The sequence below is a fragment of the Thunnus albacares genome, chromosome 22 (assembly GCF_914725855.1).
Source record: "Thunnus albacares chromosome 22, fThuAlb1.1, whole genome shotgun sequence".
In the NCBI taxonomy this organism is placed as follows: Eukaryota; Metazoa; Chordata; class Actinopteri; order Scombriformes; family Scombridae; genus Thunnus; species Thunnus albacares.
In genome coordinates this window covers 4,937,117-4,958,070 of record NC_058127.1, presented here as the reverse complement: position 1 = coordinate 4,958,070, position 20,954 = coordinate 4,937,117, and the positions used below count along the sequence as shown (strand labels likewise).

General features: G+C 37.6%; 1 protein-coding gene across 4 annotated transcripts in view; it reads right to left on the bottom strand.

Annotated features, from left to right (window-relative positions):
- The window catches only part of LOC122974075 (type II inositol 3,4-bisphosphate 4-phosphatase-like), a 28,776-nt gene extending 9,175 nt beyond the window's left edge, over positions 1-19,601 (bottom strand). For 3 of the 4 annotated variants that reach the window (XM_044341946.1, XM_044341943.1, XM_044341944.1), the window contains exons 1-15: positions 19,494-19,601; positions 17,718-17,912; positions 17,349-17,407; positions 17,183-17,264; positions 16,344-16,544; positions 13,936-13,983; positions 13,709-13,815; positions 13,496-13,615; positions 7,016-7,095; positions 4,249-4,342; positions 3,963-4,032; positions 3,698-3,845; positions 3,431-3,561; positions 2,779-2,886; positions 2,517-2,625 (exon numbers count right to left, since the gene is read on the bottom strand). In XM_044341946.1, the coding sequence (XP_044197881.1) occupies positions 2,517-2,625; positions 2,779-2,886; positions 3,431-3,561; positions 3,698-3,845; positions 3,963-4,032; positions 4,249-4,342; positions 7,016-7,095; positions 13,496-13,615; positions 13,709-13,815; positions 13,936-13,983; positions 16,344-16,544; positions 17,183-17,264; positions 17,349-17,407; positions 17,718-17,823 (1,463 nt within the window). In that variant the 5' untranslated portion in view covers positions 17,824-17,912; positions 19,494-19,601. Of the gene's footprint in view, positions 1-2,516; positions 2,626-2,778; positions 2,887-3,430; positions 3,562-3,697; positions 3,846-3,962; positions 4,033-4,248; positions 4,343-7,015; positions 7,096-11,686; positions 11,856-13,495; positions 13,616-13,708; positions 13,816-13,935; positions 13,984-16,343; positions 16,545-17,182; positions 17,265-17,348; positions 17,408-17,717; positions 17,913-19,493 lie in introns of those variants that run through there. The other variant, XM_044341947.1, reaches the window with a different exon arrangement.
- Positions 19,602-20,954: the final 1,353 nt, after the last annotated feature.

Below are 20,954 nucleotides of genomic sequence, written 5' to 3'. Positions count from 1 at the left end.
CAGGTTTCCGAAGATTGCAGACTGGCGCATTGCATGTAGCTGCTAGTTTCAACTCATCTTGAAGTGAATCTTTGGTCTAAACTGGCCATACAATAACATAGGCCATGCAAGTTTACAGTTGTCAGCATCTATTGCTGCTTACCTGAACTAAATGATCTAACATGAGCTAGCTTGTACAAAACTACCACAGCTAACACTAAGTTAGCAAACTGTAGGTAACATCATTAAGCAAGCACAGCACAGCACACTCACCTGGAGATGACAATATGATGAACTCGATCTTGAATCACGACACTTTGTATTTCACCTTGTGATTGAAGCCAGGCTGCTGTTCTTCTCCTTGTTGTCTCCTTTTTGCAGATGCTAGGTAGACTCTTGTTTTAGCCTTCCTCCAGTACAGACTGTAGTTCCGTCAGCTCATGTGCGGGAATGTCACCACCTGCTGGTGTGGCTAGTAACTGCATACCTCACATTTGTGGATTTTTTTCTACAGTTCTGCTGCAGTACAAATGGGACAAAAATCCAAACAAATAGCAGGGAAGTCACAAATGTCACATGGCCCACAAACTGACAGGAAGCGATCCACAAATGTGCAAAACCTGTTTCACATGTACAAATGAATCCACAAATGCGTAAATATTACTTTACGTGTATTTTTGGGGTGAAACTATTTACATTTGTAAAACCTATGTCATTTTTATGTACGTTAAAATACGTGTTTAGTAAGTTATGCATATTTGCAAATTACTCTGTATTTTTGTGGATATGACTTTACACAACACAAATAAAAAAATATATGTTTGTGGATAGTGAAATATTTGATAATCATGGTACACATTTGTAGATTGTCTTCTGTGGGTTACAACTATTAAAGTCCAGCAAAAACTTGCTGATGTTCACTGAAGGATTACAAAACTGAAGCAGCGTATGCTTTAGGGCGTGGCTATGTTGTAACTGACACACGGTCACTACCACGGTGACAACATTGATTATGTAATGTAACCATGGCATATAAGTGTAGCTGCTACTATTTCACAGCATGTTTTCAGTTCATGAAAGTTAATTGTAACATTTTGGTCACCTAAAAAAAGTATTGTTTCAGCGTTTGGTTGTAATAAAAGACCCACCAATGAGTCAGATGTTCAGTTTTCCCAGTAAGCATATTTTGTTTTAATGGTTTTAGGCCCCTTTTTGGCTAGTGAAAATTAGCATTAACATTAGTATTATAGCTGTTAACCATAGATTGTCATGAATGCACTGTGCTAACCAAGCTAGCAGCTAGCACTATGGTCAGCTCCACCCTCTCATACAAATATGGTTACTTCTGGCTCCAAAAATCAAACATGGCGACGGTGAAATCCAAGATAGCCATGGAGAAATCGCTAACAACTCGAGGCTTCAAAACTGCAGTCCACAAACCAATGGGTGATACGTCCATATTTTTTACAGTCTATGATTTAACCTTTAAATTACTTAGAATGTTGCAGGGAAAAGTTGCAGCGGTGTAAACTGGCAGGTTTTGAAGGTCTGCAAATGGATTTGTGGAACAGAAACCAATGTCTGTCTGGAACTGAAGGAAAAATACATTTTAAAAAATCTAAAGCTGTACAGCATGCATTTGAAAATGATCTCCAGAAATGTAAAGTACACATGATTTGTAGTTATGGAGTTGAACCTTGCAGGAACACTGGTATGTTGCTTTAAATGATGTTAACACCAGATGAATAATAGAAGAGGCCACAGCAGGACAAAACAATTCAACAGAAATAAATCCAATCATGGTTCTGTCAACCAGCTGTTGTTAAAGGTGAGCGAAGCTGTGTGAAAAGTTTTTTCATGTGTGAACACACAAATTCAAAAGGGTTTTTTTGGATGAAATCATTGTTGGAATCTATTATGTCCACTGTGAAACCAAGCTGTGAAAGAGTAAACTTTTCCAGTACAGGAGTGTTTCTGAACATACATTTTGAGTGGAGTATTACTTTTAAGATCTGTGAAAACCATGCAGTTTTAGACAAGAAAACAAATATATTAAACAATATCTCTAAAATCTATAGGATCCAAGCCACATATGACTTGAATTCTCACCGAAAAGGCAATTTGAGAGCATTATCTTTTCCTTTTTTCATCTTATAGCTGTTGTATGTAGACTGAGTCAAAATAACTCAACAAAATGCAACGTATTTGTGTGTTAATCTGCAATGCGGCGTCACTAATCCTGAAAGAGCTGAGATTATAGAGATTAACCAACAGACAACAATATAAAGAGATGGATGGAGAGGAAGAGAGTATGAATAGAAAAGATACACAGTATAACACAGATGGAGGGATGAATGGAGAGAGAAGAGAGAGAGGAGTACAAAGGCTTTTTTGTTTCTCATTAGACCAGAAGAAGAGAATAAAAATCCAGAAATATCAGCATCTAATCAATTAATCTGTAAATTATTAATAATGATCACTAAACTAATTAAGTCTCACAGATGTTATGTGAAAGGAAACCTCTAAATGACACACACCTGTCCCTGTGGTTTGTGTGTTTGTTGAGCAGTCTCTTCAATCCTCCATGTTTGAAGGCCTGATGGTGATCAGTTGGAGCACCAAATGTTATAACGTCATACCACACACCTGGAGAGAGAGAGATGAGATAATGAAGGCATCTATACAATGCAGAAGAAAAAAGGAAAATGGAGAAAAAGAAATGAATGAAAGTGAAATCAGGCAGGAGAAAAAAAGACTAAACAATACAAAAAACAACACAAAAACAGCTCCTGAATGTACCTGTGCTGCCTGGGCAGGTGACCTCCATCCTCTGTGAGTGCAGGTTGGTTGGAACAAACTGAAGGTGTCTGACTGACTTACTGGTGCTTGACTTAAAACAGGACGAGACTGTTTGAAAAATGAAAAACATGATTAAAAAAATGGGGGAAAAATATTCCCTGACAATACAACAAGGTAAAATAACAATTCTATTGGCAATATTTTTAAAGGAATAGTTTTGGGCTTGACTTCCTGGAGTCAACACTGGTTGCCTGTCAACCTCATAATGACTCCAGGACTCCAGGAAATCTCTGCCCCTGGCCAAGAAATAGTCCTGCATCAATTTTACACTTTGGTTTTGCACTGATTTAAAAAAAACATGACATGATATGATATGAGATATGATAATTATTTGGCTTCAGAGGTGCTGTTAGGTGGATTTAACTACCTTTGGACAGAGCCACACTAGCTGTTTGTGTCTTTATGCTGCACTAAGCTAACCGGCAGCTGGCTGTAGCTTCATATTTACCGTACAGACATGAGAGACAGACATCTAACTCTTGACAAGAAAACAAAAGCATATTTCCTAAAATGTCAAACTATTCCTTTAAGGGATGATGAGTATCTGTGTAAAAGCTAAAATCTGATTGTGTGGCCGTTTAATTGACCTCACCTGAGAGTTTGTCAAGCTCGGTGAGTGTTTCCTGATAACAACCAAGCAGATGGTTGCAGTGGTTGATGACATCATGGCGGAGCCCATCCCAGTGAGGTGAAAGGTCACCGAGCTCCTTCACCTCTTGGACCCTGAGAGAGAGTTATCTTTAGTTTATTAAATCATTTTTTAAGTAGGAAAATCAAACCGATCACTTTCTGCACGACAACAAAGAGCTCTCAGATTCAGTTTGTTGAACTGAATATAGTAACACACACACACACACACCTGCTTGTGTGCTGGTGTATGAGCGTTTTCAGAAGCTGTTTGGGTAAAGAGAAAGAAAGCGGCGTTTCCGACATCTGTTCCCTGACCAGCAGCCACCTCTGATCCTCCGTCTGAAACCTGTACACCTTACACACCTGAGCACACAGCACTGAACACACATAAAGAGGAAAAAGTCATATAAAGGCATAGAAATGTACATGTTAATCTGAACCTCTACAATAGGCTATATAATGTTGTACGAAACTGCTGTGTGCATGTTTCTCACCCGCTCTCATCATTGGACTGTTTTCTCTGTCGTGGACAGAGCCGTGAAGACAATCACACAGCGCAGGACACTGGAGTGAGAGACAGAAGGCAAAAAGTGAGTGAAATGGAGATAAAAGACACAACTGTACATATACATCAATGAAACCCAACTAAACCTAAATATAACCACAGAGCAAAGTATTGAATTGTGACACTTCTATGTTAAACATGTACAATAAGCAAGAGGACAGTTGAGGGTGAAGGGAACAAACGGAAAACAACGTACAGTATTTTTCTTCCTTTACCTTGTGTTCAGGAGGAGTTTTATCGTCGCTCTCTCCCTCCATCTGCAGACGGGACACCTTCACCTCCCCGACCTCGTTTACTCCATCCATCGTCCTGATGAAGAAAGAAAGAGACTTTTGATGTTCATACATAAAAATAAGTGAGTGTTAAGGAAGAGGTTAACCTTCAAGAGGGCAGAAAAATTATCCTCTGTGGTAAATTGCTGTTATTTAATTAAATATATTTAAGACAAACTCTCCTGACCTTTCACTTCTTCTCCCTATCCATCTTTCAGCTCAGTTCAGTTCCATGTTTGGAAACTGGCAGGGCGAAAATACACTAAACTTGAGGAAAAGAATTCGCATACAGGTAAAGTTGACAGACGTCAGGGCAACCCATTCCCAACCTTATTAACCCAACCCGACCTTACTAGCTACCTAAGATAGATGTCTGGCTTCTCTGAGAAAGAAATAACTATCAGGATAAATTAGGGAATAATTAGGGAACTATAAATACCACAAAAAGTTAACAAACCAAATAAAAGATAACTAGTGAGACACAGCTGGCTATCTTATGCAGCTTTTAAAAATATTGGGGATAACTAGCAAGACAAAGCTAGATAGCTTATGCAACTTTTTTAAAAGATTACTTAGAAGAGAAACTATGCTGAAAATGAATCAGTCAGTCAGTCTGACAAAGCTAGCCTGCCTAAGCAGTTATCAAGACAAAGCTAACTAGAAATAAGATGACTAGCAAGACAAAGTTAACTAAGAACAAGATAACTAGAAAGACAATGTTAACCAGAAACAAGATAACAAAAAAAATCTAACTGCAAACAAAATAACTAGCAACACAAATTGAACTGGAAATAAACAATAAATAAGGTGACTAGAAACAAGATAATTAGCAGTAAAATGCTAAATCGAAAAGCAGATAACAACAGGAGCAAGATAGCAAGCAAGACGACTAACAAGAAAAGAAGACCAGATAACTAATGAGAAAAGCTAACTGGTAACACAATAACTAGCAAGATAAAGCTAACAAGAAACAAGATAACTAACTTGAAAGATAAAGTTAACTAGAAACAAGATAACTAGCGAGCAAGCTAAAGTTGACTAGAAACAAGGTAAACTAGCAAGATAAAGCTAACTAGAAACAAGATAATTAGCAAGATTAAGTTAAGTAGAAACAAGAAAACTAGCAAGACATTTGACTAGAAACAAGATAACTAGTAAAAAAAGTTAACTAGAAACAAGATAAATAGCAAGACGATAACTAGAAACATGATAATCAACTTGCAAGAAAAAGTTAACTAGAAACAACATAACTAACAAGCAAGCTAAAGTTGACTAGAAACAAGATAACTAACTAGCAAGATAAACTTAAGTAGAAACAAGAAAACTAGCAAGACAGTTGACTAGAAACAAGATAACTAGTAAAAACAAGTTAACAGGAAACAATATAACTAGAAAGACAACGATAACTAGAAACATGATAATCAACTTGCAAGATAAAGTTAACTAGAAACAAGATCATTTGCTTGCAAGACAAAGCTAACTAAAAACAAGATAACTGACAAAGCAAAGCTAAACATGAATAAAATAACTAAATTAGCTAGACAAAGCTAACATGTTCATGTAAAAAGATAATTAGAAAGGCAAACCATAAAGAAAAAATAATCAGAAAGACAAAGCTCACATGTCTCTCCAACTGTGAAAAACACCAAGCAGCTGCACAAAGATCTGCCAAGCTGTGCCTGGTATGTGTTAGTAATCAAACACACCTGGATGCAACATGCCATGACACACCTTCTGTACACTACCTGCTTATACCTGGCATTCACCCTCTCTTCCACTCACTCTCTCCCTCTTTGTTAGTGTCTTTCAGTCCTTTCTTTTTTTTCCCTGTCTTACTCTGTGGCCTAATGCTCTCTCTCTGAAGATATTGTGATTTAAAAACAGGAAGAGATTGCAATTTTCTACTCTCTACGGGGGTGGAGCCACACTGTACCCTTCTCACTTCCTCCTCTGGCTACAGGTATCCTGGCAACAGCCAATCAGATGACAACTCCTGGACCTCTGTGACGGCTTAGTGACATGCATTTCATTCCCTGCAAATGTTTCTTTAACATGAAATGAAAATGAAAAAAAAATGCAAATGAAAAAATGTGGCACAGCGAATATGTATGGTGGTTAAAGGTGTGTACAGTAAAACTTAAAGAAACCTTGAAATTAGTTTACAGATCTCCTCCAGACATGTTTCAAGATATATATAAAACACTTTTCTTTGAATAATAATTTGTCTGATATGGTAACCCTAACTCTAACCCTAACCCAAATCCAGAATCTGTAAATATGTAGGCCTAAATATATTTCATTTCAGACTTCTAACTGCTTCACAATATTTGTCTCTTACTTCATAAAAAGTCTACTCTGAGTGCACTTTAGGCTTCAAGTTTCCACATCACACTTGTGTAAGTCGAATACTGGACCAGGATGTGAAAACATTTTTGAGTGGTTGGGGATTTTAAATGACTTTAAGGTGGATTTAGGATTTGTTTTTTGTTTCAGTTGAGTTTAAACTTTAAGTTGAGTTTAATGGTAATTAGATTTTGAGGAGTAACAGTATGTTCAGGGATAGACTGAGACAAGGTGACACTAAAATAGGAGACAAAATACGTGGGATGTTGATAAAGTTAGGTTGAAGAGAGAATTTAAGGAAACACGTGTCTTTTGATGATGCATGAATGAGAACAGGTGAATACAGGAGAACTGAAGGTGTGTTTACCTGAGGCTGAGAGAGATGTGAGGCTCCTTCGACCTGAGCAGATCTCTGATTGAGAAGGAGGTGAAACCTAGAAAGCTCCTCTAAGAGAGAGAGAGAGAGAGAGAGAGAGTCTGTTTTAACACTTTCTGTAGGTTTGTATTGTTCTAACCAAGCAGTGATCGAAGCTATATTTGAATTCATAGGTGGTTTCTCACTTGTTGTTTGAGAGAAATGCACAGGAAGTGATGTGTTTTTACATTTCTGCTTGGCGGAAAGCCAGGGGGACTTTGCCCTGAGGTTAGTGTCCAAGGTAGAGTTAGGACTCAAAGACCTGCACCCTGTATAACCTAAAAAGGTTTTGACTGAAACATCTGTGTAAACAGCTTGAGTAGGATGTACTGCCATAAGTAGCTCAGTTCTGGGCAAAATGTTCCTGACTTGCTTTGGAGGCTGGAGGTTTCTGTCAACATCAATGCACAAACACGGATGTACATGATGAAATACTGACATATTTTTGAGGTATGATACAGCTAAATTGCATCATTTAACTTTGATGCAGATATGAGACTAAGTTTTTTAACAAACCCTTAATGACATCTACAGTATACTCATTAAAAAACAATGATAGTACCTGTATATTAATGCATCGCCCACCTTTTCCTGAATGGAGGCTCTGTACTGTAAGAATGGATTGCGCCTGCTAATAGCACCGTAATCTGCCCCGTTTTAAGGTCCTATTCACAAAATATGTTTTGTTCAAGATACGACGGCGCGAACACCCCCATAAAGTTTTGCAGCTGAGTGCAATTTGCCCTTTTTTTGCCCATTTTGCATCTGTTTGAGTGAGCAGAGCGATCTCCAGTGTTTCAGGTTTTTCTCCACATTGCAGCACACAGATCGGTCCATAATGAAAACTGCAGAGAGCATAAAATTGCATGTCTTTAATTAACAGAGCTCTCCACAATCACAAGACAATTTTCATGTGTTTTGCTTTTTTCTAGTATTTCGCATCTATAACATAATCTGCTGATATGTCCCTCAGAATAGACTACAGCTATTAATTAATGTGACTCAGGCAGGTCTGAAACGTGTTAATGTCTGAATCTTACAATAATGTTGTTCAGGTGTCAATGAATGTATCCAGGATTTTGCAGAAACATCAGTACCGATGTTCTGTTCGTTGCCCACAGCTGGCTGCAGCATCACACAGCAGCTGAAACGAATTGACGCTCTGTGTTCTGCTACACATCTATACAGATCAGCTGTTATGCACAGATTCAGGTTTATACGGTGGAATTGTCTGTAATAAAACAGCCCCTACGGATGAATCCTGAGCTCCATCAGAGCTCTCAGACATTTTTATTTAAGTAGCTAAAAGTCAGAGATAAGCCTAAAACCTCAAACCTACTTGATCCCCCCCCCCCCCCGATGTCTGACTGAAGATTTTGCCCTCGATATCATTCAATATCAATATCATTATCATTCAAGCCACACAAGCTCGAAGATTTAAAGAGAGAGAGACAGAGCGTGAGATATTTTAATGTGCAGCATGAAGAGGAGGGATGAAAAAAGTAGAAACCTGTTCAAGTTGTTGACGTTGATATTATAAGGAATGATGACTTTATTTAGTTAACTACCCAACTGGATGTACTTAAAGTCTTCATGCAGCCTCAACTTCCTCCCTTTGGTTAGAGATTAGGGTTATGGTTCGAGATTAGGGTTAGAGATTAGGGTTAGGGTTAGGGTTAGGGTTAGAGATTAGGGTTAGGGTTAGGGTTAGGGTTAGAGATTAGGGTTAGGGTTAGGGTTAGGGTTAGAGATTAGGGTTAGAGATTAGGGTTAGGGTTAGGGTTAGGGTTAGGGTTAGAGATTAGGGTTAGGGTTAGGGTTAGGGTTAGCTTTGATGACTTTATTTAGTTAACTACCCGACTGGATGTACCTAAAGTCTTTCATGCAGCCTCAACTTCTTCCCTTTGGTTAGAGATTGGTTTCTGCTGGTTGAAACCTCATCTTGTTTGAAAATCTGCAGTATTTTTGCTCTCTAAGTTTTAGCTCATCATTTCCTAAACAGCCCTGAATTATATGCAGGACGTGTTGTGCTCAAAGTTACATAAAGGCCTGTTGCACTGTTTTAAGCTGCTTCCTAATGTACTGTAATATTAATTAATAAATGGCCCATTCTGTCTGGCATCCACACACACACACACACACACTTGTCACTAGAAGGTCAAGGCCATGTACCAAAAGTCCTCATTGCAACGGCATTAAAATCACTCTGTTGCTATGACGATAATCAGAAGCTCAGAGGATTACCTTGACGAGCGAAAGCACTCAAATCATCCAACACACGCTGAAACATTCACACACACACACACACACACACACCTATGAACAGTACATTTACTTGGAAGTAAAACTAAATATATGAAATAAAATGAAATCTAAAAGTTGTTTCTTGATATTTTTTTAATGTTTTTCATTCTTGTATTCCCATTTGATTCTACTGTATTCTATTCCTGTCGAATGATAATAATGGAGGATTTGAATCATCAGATGAATATTTAAGAGAATATAATTTTTCAGAGATCAAGATCTGTTTTTCCAGAGAAACATTTACAGTCATAAACAGAGAAAGAATTTAGTCTGAGGGCAGTTTGTGGATTATTATTTTAGAGCTGATTAACCGATTAGTCAATCAGGAGAAAATGAATCACAACCTATTCCGATAATCGTTTTGAGAAAAAAAAAAGCCAAACTTCTTTGGTTCCAGCTTCTTCTTCTGGCTTCTTCAGTGTTCTGTGACAATAAACTAAATATCTTTGGGTTGTTGGCCGATTATTAGAGAAACTAATTAGCCAAGATTAGTGCGTACATGAGGCATATATGAGTTTATTGATATGAGGTAGTTTGGAAGCTTTAGCAGTAGAGTTTTATAGATCGTGATCCTGTCAATAATGAAATAATCTATCAAACTTTGTGATACAGAGAGCAGTGATGAGTATGAAATCTGTCAGTGATGAAGTGTAACGCACTGTGATTAGCAGGGTTTACTTGTTGAAGTGATAATAAGGGAAGCGTAACAGCAGAGAATATCTCAGCAGTAGGGCTGTAGTCTCCCGGTCGACTGGTCGGTTAGTTGGTTGATATGCTCTCGTCCAACTAAACCAAAAAAATATTTTTAATGCCAAAATTAACACCAAATATCCATTCATTCGGAAATCAATAGCGTTTGGGAGTTGAGTTCGGTACGTGAGTCAACTGCTGTTGCCTGAGACACTATCGGTAGTGTAACTGTTCAGGAATAGGACAGTGCTTAACATTAGTATGTTTGCGTAGCGAGTGGGAAAGAGCGAGCTGCTAGAAAGTGACGGTGGATACGAGCGGGGCAGAGGAAAAGGTTAGTAGTAAGTTGTCAGTCTGGCAGTAAATGTACAGTACAGACTACAGTGTGTCAGTTAATAAATGCTAAAAAGTCTGTTGTTTCCCCAAGTGCTGGAAAAGTGAAGGGGGTTAGCTCCAAAGTTAGCAACAATGGGTTAGCATAACCTGAAGACGCTAAACAGAGAAATAGAGAATGGAAAAATGTTCGACTAATCGATTAATTGAAGATTATTTATGATTTTGGTCGACCAAAATTTTCTTTGGTTGATTACAGCCCAACTTAGCAGCCATAAAAGTTGACTGAATAACAGTTTTAGGTAAGACAATAAACCTAGTTAGATGTTGACTAACTAGGCTGACTATGAATCTTGAATGATGAGTCTGCTGTCCAAAAATTCCGAAGAATTTGTATGAATTTCTATATATAATGGTAGCCAGAGACATGTGGATGTAGAGAACAGTTGCATTTAAAACAAGTCTATGACTAAGAAGTGATATCTGGAAGGATCAAGGAAGTCCAAAAATTGACACTTGACACACTGACAAGCAAAATACTGATGAACTATGTTGAAAGAGAACTAAACATGAACTTTGTGACGATGCAAGATGGTTATTTTGGAGGGGTTTTTTTTTTTTTAATGCTGTTTGTCAGCTGACTGAAAGCTGACTAAACATAGTAATGATGGTTTATTCATCTGCAGTGAGTTTCAGGTCTTTACAGTTTGATTTTCACACAAAGTGAGAACAATTACAGCTGCAGTTAATTTTCAGTTAACCGTTGGTTTATAAAATTTGAAAAAACTGGAACTAACACGTTTTATTATTTAAGTGGTTGGTTGTTTATTCATTAATTGATGAATCGACTACTTCGGCACTGAAACGAACGGCTGCCTGGAAGCAATAAATGCAAATTCTTGAAAAGTCGCTGAAAACAGAACCACTAACAGAGAGAGCAACAGACAGAAACAAACAAACAGGATATTGAGACATTATTAGCAAACTGTTGCTACATTTCCTAGTTTGCAACTGTGGTTTTAAGCAATAACACACACACACACAAACACACACACACACACACACACACACACACACAAACACACACTGAGCTAATCATTGAGTTCCTGGATAAAAACAAGAGGCTTTTAAGATTACAAGCTAATCCCCATTAAATCCAGAAACAAACACAAACTAAACTGACAACTCAAACAATTCTGTCATATTTTCAGTCTGTGTGTTTGTGTGTGTGTGTGTGTGTGTGTGTGTGTGTGTGTGTGTGTGTGTGTGTATGTGTGTGTGTGTGCACTCCCCTACCTGTCCAGCAGAGGAGCTGTTGTCTCTTGATGGACAGAAACACTTCATCATCTGTCTCTGCATCCCCCAGAAAAAAAAGAAACGACAACAACAACCCCTTCTTCTTCCTATCTGTTTCTGCTCTTCTTCTTTGTTTACTTCCTGCTCGTTTGTACTTCCTGTTTTCTTACATCAGCCGGAGACTTTAATTACCAGCTGATGTCCACTTCTTCACCCCGAAAACAAAAACTTAAACGTGTCTCACTCTCTGCTGCACGCTCACCTACCAGAGTAAAAATAGTAAAAAGTTACAATATAAAGTGTTTATTTAATACTATCAAGAACATTTATTGAGCTACTAAAGTGTCAAAGAGCTTTAAATAGTATCAAGTTATCTGTATAATTTAAATCTTTCCTACAAAGTGCAGCTGTGCTTTTAAATACAAGAAATTCCAACTGAGAAATTATTCTTTGACGTCTTTATTCTTGTATACAAATAACATTTTATCCACCTGTCTCTCTAAAAGTCCTGATATTTTTCAGGGTTTTATCCTGTCTGTCGTCAGGATGCTGTGACCTCTGACCTCTGGCCTGTGATCTCCTTCTGCTGGTTGCTTTCTATGTAAAAAAAAAAAACCAAAAAACTAAATTCTTGAAAACAAAGACAATTAATAGGACTTTGTATTTTGATATTATTGCCAATATGATACTGTAGTTTTGGTGCCAATATAGAAGAAAACAGATTATATCTAATATATTTTAATCAAAACACAAGCTGCACTACAAGAACTTTGACCATAAAACAATCTTAAACTGTCTGACTGAAGAATAATTTAATTAAACTATGAATCTGACCTGATATTCTTTGGCAGTTTTTGATATTTTACAAGCAAATTTTCAGTCGATACCAAAAAGTACTGAAGTTTCTACTGAAATTTGAGTTTTCTGAGCAAAGTTACTCGTTGCAATCTGAGTAACTACAATAACTCCGACACTTTCCCACTTGTACCTGAATGCATCATTGAAATTAAAGCTTACTGTACTATTGAATTCAGCATCATAGAGACAAATAACTGACTGACTGTGAAGCAGCAGCAGCAGCAGCTAAGAGACTATTTCTCTTCTCTTCCTGCCACATGATGCATTTACAGACATTAAAATAAAAAAAAAAAAACAGAGAAAATTAAATAGAGATGAAGAGGAAGAAGAGCAGAGAGCGTCCATTAACCCAGAAACAGGAGGAAATCCGTCAGTCAGTCGTGAAAAATCGACTTAAAATCCCTCTTCGGTTTCCTCGTCTGCTGTTTCTGTGTGATTTTATGTCTCTTTATCTCAGCTGAAAAGACGAACACACACATCGGGCAGAGTGTCTCTCCGGTCTCTCTATCACCTCCTCCTCTTCCCCCCCTCCTCTTCCTCCTCCTCCTCCTCCTCCTCTTTCGTGATGGCTGACGAGATTAAAAAAAACCCATCGGCATCATGGGTAATATGCAGATTAGCGGAGCGCCTGGTGGGCCGGTCGGCGTTGAGTTTGGCAGAACGGAAAAAGAGAAAAAAGCCCGAAAAAACGGAAACATCTATTCATCTAAAAATCTCACTTTCCTCACTGTGGCCGTCCTCGTTTCACCCTCCCAACCGCCTCCCTCTCTCTCTCTCTCTCTGTGTGTGTGTGTGTGTGTGTGTGTTGAAAAGCTACCACCAGTGGTGTTACACATGTACACATCCTCTGCCCTAATCCTCTTAAACACACACACACACGCACTCTGACACATCTAAACACACATACAAAACTATACAGAAACACACACACACACATACATACACACTTACTGTAGTGTGTGTCATCGGCTCCTCCGCATTGTAAACGTTGACTTTGATCCTGCTGTTATGGTCGAGAGGGTAGTCGCCACGGAAACACACAGATGTTCGAAACACAGAGTCATCCGGTCCCTGAAACACACGCACACACTTTCAAATACAGCCTGATAAGTGTGTTATAAAGTGTGTGTTTGTGTGTGTGTGTGTGTGTGTGTGCGCGAGTACCTCCGCTATCTCGGTGCAGCAGTGTTTCCTGAGTGTGTGGGTGTGCATGTCGATCACACACACTTGAACCTGAACTCTGGCTGCCACGGCAACAACACCTCGACACTCTGAGAGAAAGGGAAAGAAAGGAATGTGATGAAACAGCAGTGTGTTTGTGTGTGTTTGTGTGTGTTTGTGTGTGTTTGTGTGTGTTTGTGTGTGTTTATGTGTGTGTGTGTGTTACATACCGACAGTCAGGTGCAGTGGAGAGACTTTAGCAGCAGGTGCGGCTCCACCTTGTGGCCACAAAACAACATTACATCACTCAGTGGACATCAAAACCACAAACTCAGCTATATTAAAGGACACATATTCAGCACATTTCCAGCTCTATATTAATATTCTGGGGCTCTACTGGAATATCGTTGCATGATTTCCAGTTAAAAACTCCTTATTTATCTTCTACTGGTCCTTCATGCAGCCCCTCAGTTCAGCCTCTGTCTGAAACAGGCCGTTTTAGCTCCTGTCTCTTTAAGGCCCCGCCTCCTGATGAGCCCACTCTGTTCTGATTGGTCAGCTTCAGGAAGCTTACTCCAGCTCAGGAGGCTACGTAAGCAAACTATAGTAGCAGGATTTCACTTCTTTTTCTCGTTCTTCACTCAAAATATAAACTCAAATACATCTGTACATTTTGGAGCTGGATCTGAAATATTAGAGTGGAAAACAGAACAACTTTAGCAAGAATGACTACAATACGGACAGCCATTTGTGGGCATGTGTGACCAATTTAACGTCATCACAAGGAGGAAGTGAAGGTAATTTTGCTAACAAAGCGTTCAGAGCAGGTTGAAGCCCTGGATTTTGACTTGCAGGGAGCATTTCTATGAATGTTCACCTCAAGATTTGGAACTTTGACCCTGTTTAACATCCGATATCGTAACAGTGTAAAAACCACAAAACGCAGCATATGTCCCCTTTAAACCCAAGACATTTAAGACATTTAATAAATAAATACGTGTAAGATTAACTTGAACCACAGGTCACATATGATCATCACTTTTAGTAATATGCAAAATGTTCATTTTCTTGAGTGTAAACCTGCCAATCAGGTGACGATGTTGTCCTGTCATACATTACAGCTTTACTTTTTAATATCATGTCATTAAAACTGGAGTCTTACTGTTTTCACATTACAATGATGTAAAATAATATCTGTTATCTTTCAATAATAGTGGTTTGAATTCAAAACTGTCATGACCGCTAATCCAGGCTGCTGATTCTGGACTTAACCCAGGCGTTTGCCATCATTTGCCTCATCTGTTGAGCTCATATATAAACTATAAATATATAAACTGTATATCTTGTTGTTTCACGTCCTGGTTGGTGAGTCTCAGAGACGCCGACATCAAGAAACCTCAGCTCTGCTCAGGGCTGCTTTCTCTGGAAGTAGCTTTTCTTGTTTTGTGTGTTTACTTCAACAAAGATCGATGTAAAGTTTTGAAATCTGAAATTAAGCGTGTGGTGTTTTTTTCTCTACATTTAACCCTTTCATTTATAGTGGTCACTACAGTGGACAACTGTTCAAAAGCCATTTTCTTATATATGCATGGTGTTTTAATGGTATAGTTGCACATCAGCCAACACAGTGGACTCTAGTGTGTCATCCCATACGCTGCCATCCATTGGCCAGCCTTTGTAAGTGCAACACAAATTTCTCACAACCAAGATGGCCGCCTGCCGGCCGGAAATACTCAACCGCTCAGGGATATCTTGCCAATCCTTCTATAGTAATAGACCCTCACAGGTAAATAAAATTTTGTAACATCAAGTCACAACTAAGGAGTAATACAACTGTTAAAATTTCCAAGTATTGATTTTATGTTGGAAGAAAATGACAATTAATCATCTGTCCACTAAGTTGGACAAACTCCTTGAAAAATGCGTGTTTAAAAAAAATGTATTTTTTTTCATGCCTAAAGAGGAATAGAAACATCCTGACTGAGGTTATCATAATTCATGCATGAAAGGGTTAAGGTACTTTTCAGTAACTTTACAAAACCACAAGATGACAGAGTTTCCATCAGGTAATTTATCAGACTTCACACGGCTCCCTCCCTGTGATTGAGTCACAAACAGCTTTATACTACTTTTGTTTCCAGATTGCAGCAGTTCTCCCCAACATCTGGAAACACCCCATGTGGAAATTCAGTGGATTTCCCCCTTTTACCTTTCTTTTTTTACAGTTTCCAAGATCAGGGATGAACATTTATGCTGAAAAAGTCATATATTTAACGAGTGTTGCTGTTGTTAACGCTGTCATCTGCTAACTTATTAACTCTTATCTACAGCTGACAAAGACTTTTCACTTTGTCCTTCTGAGTTTTTACAGGTTGGGAAAGTTAGAGGCAAAATGGCTCAATCGACTCAAGTTTGCTGAGGGATTTAAACCCGCCATCACTCCCAAATTCAGGTATTAAAGTAAAATAATAACACTGGATGACAACTAAACCTAAATTCTTAATGAAAGAAGAAAACTAATGATCTGCTGGTGAACTCTTTGGTTATATATGTGGATATAACAGCAATTAACATGGTAAAAAATGCAGTTTGGGGCTTTAATAATACTTTAAATATGTTTTAAATGATAAACACTCACCTGCTCTTCCATCGTCTTCCAGCCTTTCTGTCTCCTCCGGCGCGTCGTGCAGTCGTGCGTGTTTGTTTATGAGTGCGTAGAGCTGCGTGATGCGTCGCCTCAGTGTGTCAGTGTTGGCGTCCCTCAGTGCCGCCAGCCAGGACTCACAATCTGAACAGCTGCTAAACTGCAGCAGCACAGGAGGGTCGCCGCTCTCAAAGCCTGAATACACACATTTTACTGCTTTTACTTAACTGTGAGCATAAATAACCGTAGAAAAGAAAAATAATCTGCAACTATTTTGATAACTGATTCACTTTTAAGTCATTATTTAAGGTAAAAATGAAAAAAATTCCCCTGTTCCAGCTTGTCATTTGTGAGGATTTGTTGTTTTTCTTACATCTTATGTGATTAAAAATCTTTATTTTTGGATTTTGGACTGTTGGTTGAACTAAACAGGCGTCGCCACCATCATCACTGTTGTCTTTATCTGATCTTTTTATTTTGTTTATCAAGCTTATTTATCGATCGTATTTATGGATTCTTATTCAACATACAGCTCGCTGGTGTATTTGATTCCTTTTGTGTGTTGAATATTGTATTATTTACTTGTTTGTTTGTATGTTATTGTGTTGTGTGTACAAGATGCACCAAACAAATTACCCCTAGCTGTTGATCGTATTGTATTGTATCACACTTTAGGAAACTCTGACAGATAATTTTCACTGTTTTCTGGACATTATAAACCAAATAATTAATACAGAAAACAATCGGTAGACTAACTGATAATTAAAAGTGTGTGTGTGTGTGTGTGTGTGTGTGTGTGTGTGTGTGTGTGTGTGTGTGTGTGTGTTACGTACTGACAGCCAGTCGTCTGTCATCCTCTGGAAGCTTCAAAACCTCGCATCTCTCCAACAGCAACACCTCTTCTAGCTCACCATCCTGCACACACACATTTAGGGTTAATATTTCTCTCATGTTCAGATTAAAGTAGAAGAAACTCGTTCCCGTCTCTCCGTCTCTCACCTGTTTCTTCATGATGAACAGCAGGTTTCCCCTCAGCCGACAAAACCTGTCAGTGAGAGCTGAGAAGATAAAAGCATTGGCTCAGAAAAACATATTTAATGCCCTGTTAAACTCTGTTTAACATGTTTTTTAAACATACAGGAAGTAATTCTACTGTTGGACACACAGACGTTCCGGGAAGTAAAGTCAGAGTGAGTCAGGCAATGGAAATAGATAAAGACGGCTGCCGAGGAGTCGCTGAGCAAGGCAGCTGAGAGAGAGAGAGGGAGGAGGGAAAGAGAAGAGAGGGAGACAGAACATGAGAGAACAGAAAGGAACCGAACAGAAGACGAGAAAAAAGAAACAGAACGGAGGAGAAAAGAATCAGACCTCTCTTCTCCTGTCGTCCAACTTGCAGCGTTCCTTCTTTCTGGAAGTTTCCAGATGTTTCTCTGGATAGAAACAGCAGCTGCTTGCGGTTCGCCCTCAACTTCATCCTCCTCCTCCTCCTCCTCCTCACAACACATCAACTGTTTTCTGTCACCATCATCATCATCTTCATCAGGGTGTGATGTTCATCACTGTCTAAATAAATACAAATACAAAGAGAACCATGAATATGTAAATGACTATATATATATATATATATATACATATATATATATATATATTTTGGCGTCTATCATTGCATCTTCTCTGTGTATAACATAATTATGAGCATATTGTGTTGCTGTTTTAACTATATAATATTGGTGATGATTACAATAGCTGAGAAGTGAACATAGACAACAAATATACAGTAGAAGAAGTATTCAGATCTGTTACTTACCAATACAACAATGTAAAAATACTCCATTACAAGTAAAAGAATGAACAATCCTACTTAAAAGCACATAAGTATTATGAGCTTGATGTAGTTAAAGTATTGCAGTAAAAGTACATAAGTATTATGAGCTTGATGTAGTTAAAGTATTGCAGTAAAAGTACATAAGTATTATGAGCTTGATGTAGTTAAAGTATTGCAGTAAAAGTACATAAGTATTATGAGCTTGATGTAGTTAAAGTATTGCAGTAAAAGTACATAAGTATTATGAGCTTGATGTAGTTAAAGTATTGCAGTAAAAGTACATAAGTATTATGAGCTTGATGTAGTTAAAGTATTGCAGTAAAAGTACATAAGTATTATGAGCTTGATGTAGTTCAAGTATTGCAGTAAAAGTACATAAGTATTATGAGCTTGATGTAGTTCAAGTATTGCAGTAAAAGTACATAAGTATTATGAGCTTGATGTAGTTAAAGTATTGCAGTAAAAGTAGTGGTTTGGTCCCTCTGACTGATATATTATTATATATGACATCATTAGATTATTAATAGTGAAGCATCAGTGTTAGAGCAGCATGTTACTGTTGTAGCTGCTGGAGGTGGAGCTAGTTTACACTACTTTATATACAGTTAGCTAGTTTAGTCCAGTGGTTCCCAACCAAGGGGTCGGGCCCCTCCAAAGGGTCAGCAGATAAATCTGAGGGGTCGTGAGATGATTAATGGGAGAGGAAAGAAGAAAAAACAAAGTTCTGAAATACAGCTTTTAGACTTTTTCTCTAATCTTTGATTTTTGCTGAAATATTGGACCATTTGAACATTTATTGAAATGAAAGCATGTGAGAAGTTTGGAGGGAAAAATCACTATTTGGTGGAGCTGTTAACAACTCATAGACATGTGAAATGTGACCCTGACTTTCATCTGTAACAATATGTTGTATTTTAAAAGCTTGTTATATTATCCATTGTGTCAAATCTTCATCTGAAAAGTAACTAAAGCTGTCAAATAAATGTAGTGGAGTAGAAAGTATAATATTTCCCTCTGAAATGTAGTGGAGTGGAAGTATAAAGTAGCATCACATGGAAATACTCAAGTAAAGTACAAGTACCTCAAGATTACTTACTTTAATTTACAGTAGTGAGTAAATACGCTTGTACATTAGTTACATTAAGTGAACAATTAGTCACCTAAGTTACAGTAACTTAGATGCATTAACGTTAGTTCGTTGACTCGAGCGAAAAACCTTCCAAAAATAACATTGAATTTGACTTTAGTTGCTTCATATGAAATAAAGTGAATAAAATCTAACATTTTAACACGAATAACAGCATGTCAAAGTCTCTTACCGGGAGAAAAAGCAGGTTTCTAACATCATGACCAACATTTCCGACCGCAGTTTGTTTTGAGTGGAAACACTAGTGGGGCTGCGGTAAACCTTTGGAACGAGAACAAGTATCGCGAGAGTTGGTTGTCCTAACGGTTGCGTTGCCCATCTAGAGCCACAAGATGTCGCGAGAATGACAACTTCAAAGAAAACAAACCAGTTAGTTCAATATTTAACTAAACAATACTGATTTTTGAAGGAACGGATATAAATAACAATACATTTATAAGATACGGTATCATTAATAAATAACTTTAACCAGACCAGAAATATTAATTAATATGATTACCACCATCTTTACTATTAATTACCCATTTACAGAAACAGACAGACCCTCTATAGATACACCAATTAGTTCATTGACAAAGGATATAGACGACCACCCCTTTTTATTAGTTTACTTTTCACTTTATTCTATTTTTTTTATCATTATTTAACCTTTTTAAATTCATTATTGTTTTCTTTTTCTCTACTGTTATGTCTTAAAATCTCTCTGTGCATTATATATTTATGTTGTATGACATGTATTGTTTATTCTAAATGTATGATTTTAAAATTTATATTTTGTATGTAGAAAGTTGTGTTTTTTCCAAGTTCCAATTGTTAAAAGCACAATAAAAATGGTGTTAAAAAATAAGAAACTACCTCTAATTCTGGGACACTAATATTGAAACATTACAGCATTTATTTGTTTTCATGTGTTTGCACTAGAGAATGTTTTGGGAATCATTTGAAAATTGGACACCTGAAAAAGTCACCTGTATGAAACTTATAATGGAGGAAAGAAAACTGTTAAACTATTTTTGGTAAACAATGTATTTTCATAAAGGTGGAGGTATCAATATGACTTTTTCTTCAAACATGGGCAAAAAAAAAAAAGAAAAGAAAAAGAACAAAATTCAGCAATCACAACAGAGGGGAAGGAGTACATGGAATAATAAGGAAAAAGCCTTTATTAATTACATGGCACTTGACACATCACAACAATTTCATCATCTTCTTCTTTATTCAAAGAGCATTATGCTGAATCAAAGCCCAACGTTTCAGCTAACACCTTCATCAAGGAGCCAAACAGGAATAAAGGGATTGAAGAGGAGCTGTAGACCACACATTTTAAACACAGAAAGACAATGACATCAGCTTCCGATTCACAGCTTCCACTTCGGAGTTTAGGGGAAAGTTAAGAGAAACATAAATAATGATATCTATCAGTTGATTCTCTTTTTTCATCTCTTATAAGTGGTGGTTTTACATAGACCTTCTGGCTTTTGTACATTCAGAACTCCATATATTAATGTGAAATGTCTGTAGATATATTGGGGAGTTGCTTGTAATTACTGTTAAATAATGTTTATATAAAGTTAACCTCATACATTAATGGGGAAATGTATATAGATATATTTGATAGTTGCTTTTAAATACT